Source organism: Lissotriton vulgaris, chromosome 10, assembly GCF_964263255.1.
Source record: "Lissotriton vulgaris chromosome 10, aLisVul1.2, whole genome shotgun sequence".
In the NCBI taxonomy this organism is placed as follows: Eukaryota; Metazoa; Chordata; class Amphibia; order Caudata; family Salamandridae; genus Lissotriton; species Lissotriton vulgaris.
The window spans coordinates 429,181,818-429,191,720 of NC_141698.1; the positions used below are offsets into that span (position 1 = coordinate 429,181,818).

The 9,903-nt window shown below is 47.4% G+C and overlaps 1 protein-coding gene across 1 annotated transcript; it reads left to right on the forward strand.

Annotated features, from left to right (window-relative positions):
* The first annotated feature begins 336 nt into the window (after positions 1 to 336).
* On the forward strand, positions 337 to 4,666 carry LOC147685362 (uncharacterized). Its single transcript, XM_086939632.1, has 2 exons — positions 337 to 1,576; positions 4,644 to 4,666. Exons 1-2 carry the CDS (start codon positions 337 to 339, stop codon positions 4,664 to 4,666), a joined length of 1,263 nt encoding a protein of 420 aa, XP_086795758.1.
* The last annotated feature ends 5,237 nt before the right edge of the window (positions 4,667 to 9,903 follow it).

The window sequence follows — 9,903 nt, forward strand, 5'->3', positions numbered from 1 at the left end:
GGCTTTGCCGCGCACAGAGAGCAGTCGAGTGTGTGCCCCCAGCATTACACGCATGCGCGAGGTGCCGAGTTTCGTTTTGAGATTCCCGGCTCCTCGCGATCTGCGCGTCTATGACTGCATAAATCCCTGGCCTCAATTTAACGCTGACCGGAGCTTGTCCGGAATAAGAGCTTGCTCTAGGGGAGCATTTTGGTAGTGCAAGGGGTCTTCTTCCACCTTATATTGGCCTGCATCTGTGGTTTGTTGGCAACTGGGGTTGCATAAAGTGTGTGTAGAGGCGAAACCCCTGGGCTGCTCCCCCCCTATTAATCTCCTCCTCACCTCCTTTGCTTGGAAATGGCGTATTACGCCGAGGAGGGCGACCAGTGGGTTGAATTTAATGAATATGAACAGTATGAGTCTGAGGAAGAACAACTGGAGGAGAACTTAGGCGAAGCTCTGGCTACCCACGACCAGAGCTCTGTCAGTAATTCCCTGATTAAGGCGTTAAAACCTTTTACCAAGTCCCATCATCCATCGGGCAAGAGGAAGTTTAAATCCTCACGAAAGGGGGATACTTCAGGTCAGTCCCAAGACCACAAGATAGCGCAGATGGCCAGATCGGTGATGAGGGACCATGGCTCTATGGCTTATCAGACCTCGGGGGAGTCCTCCTCGACGCCGCCTGATACTTCAGACTCGGAGGTGGAGTCTATAGTTTCTAAGAAGAAGTTTAAGAAAACTAAGCACACGGCTTTCAAGGCCGATGATAGTCAGGTCCCTAGGAACCTTCTATTTGACCCCAATATTATAATTCACCCTAGATCCACGGAGTGGGTGCCTTGTGCCGAGGTTGCGCATTATGTCACCAATAACTTGCGCCAAGGCTTTGAGAGTGGGGTTCGAGCCACTCTGAGGTCGGAATGTCCCAGACCGTCGGTGACGGGGAAGGTGGCGGATACTCCGGACCTTGACCCTACCATGACAGCGTTCATGAGGAAGTTTGCTAAAGACCCCAAAAAAGGACTGGATAAGGCTTGGCGGGGGTGCCAGGACAAGTTACTGGACGTCTCTGGACCCCTCACTAAGATTCTGGAGGCCGCTGTCAAGGCTAAAGAACAAGGCGTGCCTATGGACACGTCTGACGTCATGGAATGGGCCCAACGCGCGATGTGCTTTCTGGGAAACGCGAATGTGGCGCTGTCTACGAAGCGGAGACGCTCTTTTCTTATGCGAATAGACTCCCAATTGGCGGAGATGGCCTCCAACGAACCTGGTTCTCTGGCTAACGGCATGCTCTTCGGAGACAAGTTTGTTAAAGAAATGGGCAAATACGTTGCCACTTTTTCAGCGCTGGACAAAGCGCAGACCACAATTAAGAGGGTGCTTCACACCAGTGTTTTTGACAGGGCCGGATGCCAGCGAGGTCGAGGGTCCGGCCGAGGTTTTAATCAGACCTCACGCGGAGGTGAGCAGAGAGGCAGAGGCTACCAACGCCCCAACTTCTACCCCTCCCGTAATCGAGGAGGTCGTGGCAGAGGACAGAAAGGAAGTTACAGAGGACAGCAAAATAATTCAGGAGACAACTCCTACTCAGGTACGAATTCTTTGTGCAACAGATCACAAGGTGGGGGGCAGGTTGGCCTTGTTTATTCACAGGTGGCGGGAACTAACAACAGATCCCTGGGTGTTACAATCCGTCCAAGGGTACCGCATAGAGTTTTATGCCTCCCCCGCGCAGCGACAAGCACCCGCACCACTACATTTTTCCCTACAAGAACAGAGTTTCATAGACGCAGAGGTGCTGGCTTTGCTCAGGAAAGGGGCAATTGTGGAAACTTTGCCGCACGATCACGGCTTTACGAGCACAATCTTCGTGGTCCCAAAGAAGGACCAGGGCTTTCGGTTAGTTTTAAACCTCAGGGATTTCAACGCATGGGTGGTGTATCGACACTTCAAAATGGAAGGCATACACCTACTGCGAGACATCCTGTTAGAACAAGATTGGATGGTACGTCTGGATTTGAAGGACGCTTACCTAACGGTGCCATTTTTCCACCGCATCGACGGTTTCTTCAATTTCAGTGGCGCAGCAAATGGTTCGAGTTTGCCGCCATGCCCTTTGGCCTCTCGTCCGCTCCCTGGTGTTTCACCAAACTGATGAAACCGATAGTTCAGTGTCTGAGGGAGAGAGGCGTAAGATTGATCATCTACCTAGACGACATCCTGATCTTGGGATGCCCTCCGGAGATTGTTTCGCTCCACTTATCGTGGACGGTTCACCTCCTTCAGGACCTGGGTTTCCTTTTGAACTTGCAGAAGTCCATTCTGGTACCGTCACAGGTAATGGAATTTCTGGGATTCCAGGTCGACTCTGTGAAAGCCCAGTTGCTCCTACCGCTCAAGAAGAGGGTGGCAATCAAGAAGGAGTTGAGGAAAGCACTTGTCTCTCCGACAATTTCCTTGAGGACCTTGGCTCGCCTGGTGGGGCTTTTGGCCTCCTCCATCCAGGCGATCATTCTGGGTCCCTTGCACTACAGGGCGATGCAACGCTTGAAGGCCTTACACCTTCGCAAGGGCGTGACTTACGCCCAACAGGTAGTGTTATCGAAGGACGCGCGCACGGAGATGAACTGGTGGTTGGAGCATTTGGAAGCCTGGAACGGCAGAGCCATTTTTGCGGCCACCCCAGAGGTTGTGATAGAGTCGGATGCGAGCCGGTGGGGCTGGGGAGCCCGTTGCGGCTCGGTGGAGACCGGGGGCCGATGGCCCCGCGACGAATTGAAACTCCACATCAATTGTCTGGATCTCCTGGCGGGTTCTTTTGCGGTGCGGACTCTATCCCCTCAGAAGGTCTTGTGTTGTATTCTCCTACGCATGGACAATGTGTCCGCGGTACGGTACATAAATCGCCTCGGGGGCACCAGATATCGTCTACTAGCGGAGGTTGCCAAGGACTTTTGGCACTATTGCCTGGACCATCAGATATCGGTGACGGCGGAGTACATTCCGGGGTCTGTCAACGTGACAGCGGATTGGAACTCATGGTATTTGAGGGATACCAGCGATTGGAGGTTGCACCCCAGGATTTTCAGGGCCTTGGACCGCTTGTGGGGTCCATGTTTAATAGATCTGTTTGCCTCACGACTCAACCGACAGTTGCCCCATTTTTTCAGTTGGCGTCCGGATCCGTTGGCGATCAGCTCGGACGCCTTTCTTCAGTCATGGACGACGGGCATTCTGTATGCCTTCCCCCCGTTCATCATGATCCCGAGGGTTCTGGCTCAGATTCGGAGGCAGAAGGCAGAGGTGATTTTGGTCTCTCCATGTTGGAAGACCCAAGCGTGGTTTCCGGTCGCGATGAGTCTTGCATGCGCACCTCCGGTGCGAATCTCATCGTTCCCAGACCTGCTGACAGGCCCTGTGGGCCTTCAACATCCGCTGGTCCTTCTGGATCAGTTGTCTCTCATGGCGTGGAGACTTTCAGGAGACGCTGGCAAGTGCCAGGAGTTTCTCAAGACACTCTCTTCTTCTTGTCACAGGCATGGGCGCCTTCCACCCACAAGCGTTATGAGTCGGCTTGGAGACGCTGGGTTGGTTGGTGTAACGAGCGACAGGGAGATCCGGTGGGATCACATGTCTCTGTGATTGCGAATATTTTGTCTGATTTGGCTCGGTCAGGCTTGGCATACAGATCGGTGAACACTTTCCGATCGGCCGTTTCGGCGGGGCATCCACATGTGGATGGTAGACCTGTCGGGGAACATCCACTGGGGTGTAAGGTGGTCAGGGGGATCCGGATGGTGAACCCTCCTCAGCCTAAGTATACGGAGCTTTGGGACGTTTCTGTTGTCTTACGTTTTTTATCGGCTTGGCCGGCGAATGAGGGTCTGTCTAGGAAACAGCTCTCAGCGAAGCTTACGATGTTGCTATGCTTGATCTCCTGCAGAAGAGTCTCGGACATTCGAGCACTGGATTTAGCAGGTAGAGTATTTACTCCTACGGGAGTTTCCTTCACGATTTCAAAACGTACTAAAACACATTCAAAATGTATTTCTTATCCTGCTTTTCCTCACCACAGTAAATTGTGTGTAGTAAAATGTCTGAAGGTATATGAGGACTGTACTAGAGAATTTAGGAACGGTTTTGGTCAATTATTGATTTCTCTACAGAGACCTTTCCGCCCAGTCACCAATGCTACTCTGGCCAGGTGGGTCTCCTGGTTGTTGAGTCTGGCGGGCATTGATTCCTCCAAGTTTGGAGCTCATTCTGTTAGAGGGGCTATGGCCTCAAAATCCTTTGGTCCCGGGTCTCGGCTTCAGGACATCATGACTGCGGCTGATTGGTCATCTGAATCTACTTTTAAAACGTTTTATCATAAACCTATTGTTGATGTGGCATCGGTGGTGGTGGAGAAACTTTAAACTAGCATAATCAGAGCCTCCGTGGACTGACATAGAATGAAAAATTGTCTAGCATTCGCGACAAAGAATTTTCAATTCTATTAAGGACACGGAGGCGAGGATTATCCCACCCGAGTTGCCAGTAATGTACTTGGTATGTCGATTTGCAGATGTGATGTATTTTACCCACCCGAATGATGTTATGGCTTATTGTATATCTTGATGTTGGAATAGCCATTACGACATATTTTTTCGTTTCAGGTGATCAGCATAAACAGACCTGAGTACGATTCCTGCGGACTGAGCTGGTTCTCAGCTGAGGAGAAGTTTTCCCCTTCGGACAAGAGGATGCGATAGTTGCCACGTTGGGCTCCAGTCTTGGTTGGACTGAGGAGGACATCGCAAAGAAAGAGGAAGGTTCCGGTTTTGCATAGACTGGTATTGTATTGGACTGGACAGTGATTGGTGCAGACTAATGGAGGGGGTTGGCCTTCCGGGGTCATGCAAGTTTAAAGTTGTTTATTGGCTGCTGTTTTGGTCAGTAAAGATAAGAGAAGCATAATCCTCGCCTCCGTGTCCTTAATAGAATTGAAAATTCTTTGTCGCGAATGCTAGACAATTTTTCATTCCAGTCTGGGAAAGACATGGCTTGGTAGTTCGGACTGGACTGTTCCCATGAGGCACAGGGTCAGAGCTGATTTGTATATAGCCAGTGTCTAACCCAGGGTGGTGTGGAGTGCAAAAAAACGATGGATTTAGGCCCAGATCCTTGTACTGGGGTGAATGTATGGCATTGTTCTACATTCTGTCCATCAACTGTGTTTTTTGGCAATACATTTTCCAGCACATTTTCCCCTAAGGTATATTTAAATCATAACAGAATTCCTGTTGGGATTTTATCTGCTGGAATTGCATCTGTGAAGAGTGTTACTTCAGGAGTGGTTCTGTTTTATAATTGAACAGTTTGGCTGTTAGACCAATTTAGCTCTATAGTGTATTAATTAATCTAATGGGGTATACCCCATAGTGGATGAGCAAAGAAGAACTTTTAGAACTGCATGGGTTACTATATCTAGGCGCTGTTAAAAAGGCATTTGATTATTTTGCAAGATTTCTGTCTGACAACGTTCACTGAGAAGAAGGAATTAATGCCTCGCTCTTTCCTAAGACACTGAGGCCACTACCAGTCAACATTGGTTGTATAATAGAAGCACAAATGGTTTTACTATGTGTGCCTCTACCACACAGCCCAACCACAAATGCGTCATAACCATGCATTCCTTTACCACGCATGTTTACCCCAAGATTTTGTGGTATAGGCATGATTGGTAAAGGGTTATGTGTGGCTAAGGTTGCCACTATCCCACCTCACCCCGACCACCCCATCCTTGCCCCCGCACTGTCCCTTTAACTACCCCAACCCCTTCCACTGCCATGAAACCTACCCCGACCCCCAACACTAAAAACTATTCCAACTACTCATTTGCCTCTCACTGCCCTAAGGCCTAAAACCCTATACTACCCCGACCTCCATGCCCCCCTGACCTCCCTTGAACTACCTGAACCCTTTCCACTGCCCTAAAACCTACCCAACTCCCGCCCTAAAACTGACCCTACTACCAGTTCCCCTCCCACTGCCTTAAGGCCTGAAACCCAGCACCCTAATTTACACTACCCCGCCGGCCCAGGGCTGTCCCTTATACTACTCCAACCCCTTCGACTGCCCTAAAACCTACCTCATCCCCACCCGCCCTAAAAACTAACCCAACTACCCATTCCCCTCCCGGTGCCCTAAGGCCTAAAACCCTACACTACCCCATCCTGCGCTGTCCCTTAAACTTCCCCAACCCCTCCCATGCCTTAAACCCTACCATGACCCCGTCTTAAAAACTAACCGAACTACCCATTCCCCTCCCACTGCCCTACGGCATAAAATCCTGCACTACACTGATCCCCCCTGCCCCCACTGTCTCTTGAACTACCCCAACCCATTCCACTGGCCTAAAACCTACCAACCCCCCTAAGAACTAACCCAACTACCCATTCCCCTCCCACTGCCCTAAGGCCTGAAACCCAGCACCTTAACTTACCCTACCCACCTGCACCCGCGCTATCCCTTAAGCTACCCCAACCCGTTCCAATGCCCTAAGGCCTACTCCAACCCCCCGGACTCAAAACTAACCCAACTACCCATTCTTCTCCCAGTGCCCTAAGGCCTAAAACACTACACTACCCGAACCCCTGTGCCGTCCCTTAAACTGCCCCAAAACTTTCCACTGCCCTAAAACCTACAATGACCCCGCCCGAAAAACTAACCCAACTACCCATTCCCTTCCCACTTCCTTAAGGCCTAAATTCCTGCACCTTAACTTACACTACCCGACCCCCGCAACACTGGGCTGTCCCTTAAACTACCCCAACCCCTTCCACTTCCCTAAAAAACTACCCTAACTACCCACTCCCTTCGTACGTGCCTTAAGGACTAACCCCTACACTACCTCGCCCCACGCTGTCCCTTAAAATACCCCAACCCCTCCGAGTACACTAAAACCTACCCCGACCCCCTCCTTAAATACTAACCCACTCCCTTCCCTTTGCCCTAAGGCCTAAAACCCTGCACCCTAACTCACACTACCCTAACCACCAGCCCCCCTGCACTGTACCTTAAACTACCCCAAACCTGCAGCTAGACCGCTCACTGCCTTAACCACGCCTATGTGTGTAAGGCATATGCGTAATTAAGGTAGAGCTTGCATAGTCGGAACACGCATGGTTCAGACCGCGGTTTTCTGACTGTTTCCCATCAACATTTAAACATTGTTTTGTTGAAAAAAGTTCATAAATCACACATTCATAATACAGTTACCATTATGGGCTTTGGTCTTTCTCTACACTAGCTTATTCCGTAACATAATTTTTTATTTAAAAAACATCTCTGCTTTTAGTCATCTAACACCACTGCCACCATCTCCACTCTAAAATTGTTCTAGTAGCATTGAGGCTAGTACCACCTACCTCCAGACAAATTATAAGTGAAATTGACTTACTCGTGCTATTTTTTATAAAACAAACAAATAACACAAAGCTTGCATGAATCATAAGGCCTTCAAAAATGCTTTTAATTTTCAAAACATAATCTATCTTTCCATTCTCACCTCTTGCAATCCCACAAACATCATTATAACTCTCCTTAAATCACTAACCTCTGCTCATCAGATCATGTTATTAACTTGGTAAATCACACTGATTGTCAGGAAATCTCAGACCCACATCCCCTATATCAGCAAGATACACAGGTAATGCCTCTGATTCGACTGACACGTTTTCCATTCCCACTTCATTCCACTTTGTTATATTGGTAAAAAAAAAACATTCACTTATCTTCTTGTAAAATTGAAGCCTTGCTCTTTCGTAGTATTCTTCCATTGTCCTCGCACTCTCTTCCTCGCATAAACCTCTAATGCCTTATGTTTAATTCTCTATTTCCCTCAATCTCTCTCTTGTTCTATGGTCTTTGCCCCACCTTCATGCTGGCCCTCTCCCTGTACTTATTCTCCCGCTTGTTAGGTCTCTACTTTTCTGTCCCTCTTTAGTTCCATCAAAACATTTCACCCCTGCTAAACTTGCATCCCCGTCTTGCAGACTTCCCTTGCCCCTACTAGTTTATCTAGCTTGACCTTAGATCTATCATTCTATATGACATACACACCATTCTTGTCTCACTTGACTTATTGTTTCACATTTCTCCATTAATCTCCTTTTTCGGTTTCTCCTCTTTCTCCCACTGACTCTCTACACCCATTCCATCCCTTGCTGTAGCACTCAGCTGTTGCATTGCTTACATCTCAGTTCTCAAGAAGGTGAATACATTTTATAACCCTCAATTAAAGATGCTCGAATTCAGCCCTCAAGCAGAGAACCCAGTCACTGTTGCTTACATTGGCCTGAGTAATTACCAGTGGCTGAGATTTGTTCAAGCATTCCATACATCACTTTTTGTATACTTAAGTATGTTGTCCAAAGCAGGGACAGGTATTGCTGGATGTGGGTCCCATGAACACAGTCTCACTGGAGCCTAGCTGTACCCGGATGATGAGCCCACAATAAGGGCAAAACGGGTGCGGGTGTTCCGGTTCAGGGAAAACCTGCATCTGCAGTTTGAGCTCTACTGTTCCCATTGGAGCAGGGTCAATTCTGTTTTGCATATAGCTGGGTTCAAATTGAGGTGGCACGGTGTGCAAAGTAACAATGGGATGGGATGTGGCTCTGAGTATCAGTGATTGAGAATAATTGAAACATTCCGTCCATCACTTTTTGTATACTTTAGTACCTCTTTTACAGCAAACATCCTTGCAGCCAATTAATCCTGCTCATCAAGTCTAACACCAAATATATAATTAGAGAACAATTTTACCAACTTAATTGTGTGAAAAGGCTGTAAAATTCATGATTCTGAAGCAATTAGCCCAAGTTCCACTTTTAAAATGTACTACATTTTAACAATGATTTTAGGATGTAAACATTATTAATACAATTGTTTTTTAAGTAATTATGTTTGGGTGGCTAACTGATTATCCAAATAAACTACTTTTATTTAAAAATTCAACTAATGTGAACAAGGTAACAATGTTCCACTTTTAGACCACCAATCAACTAATCCAAATTCAAAGCTAGAAAAAAAAACAATACAGTGGAACTTTCTCCACATGGGTGAGGCTGCCGCCTTTCAAAAAACGAGTCTCTCACAATAGATAAGGTCTTCTAAAGATGTGGATTGTCATCCGACGGGAAAAGAGCCTTTAGACTCTCACAAGGTGGATTCTTTAGATCTGTCTCTAAAAAACAACACAGTTGGTTAGGGCTCAGAGAAGATCTCCAAGAATAAGATAGACTCTGGAGACCAACGTTTCTGTCCTAAAGAGCAGAGCAAGCATAGAAACCTCCCTCTTCTGTCATCCCTCTGAGCCGAATTGGTCACACAGCTCACTTTAGGCACACTCAGGGCAGGGAGTCACTCACTATGACATGGCTGATGAGGTCATTTGCATTATTTCCTTGACCTTAACAGTGCTGTGTAACAACCTAGTGACTCTGTGTGCCAACTGGCCTCTCCCTATTTTCTATGGTTTTTTTACTACACCTTCTAATTATGTATTTTCTTTAGCTTACTCTGTAAAGCACATAACTTTATTGTTAAAAGCAAAAGGTTTCTTTTCTTCATTTCAATATAATGTTTCGGCCATATGCTTCTAAAATAGAATTTCAGACTCCTGTTTTGGGCATGTGCATTGTAAGAAGAGCTTAAAGACACACTATTTCAGTTCAATAAGGGGGTGCAGTGAAGTTACCTGTCTTAGCGTTTAACGAATGAAAGTAGATAAATCACCGCAAAATGTGTTAAATGCCCTTAAATGTGACATCTCAAAAGGCTTGTCATTCTCAAATTCTGTCCCTCTGTAACATCATCTGGCACAACCTTTTTGAATAGCATAAATGCTGTGATACGCTTGGGTAATTTTTG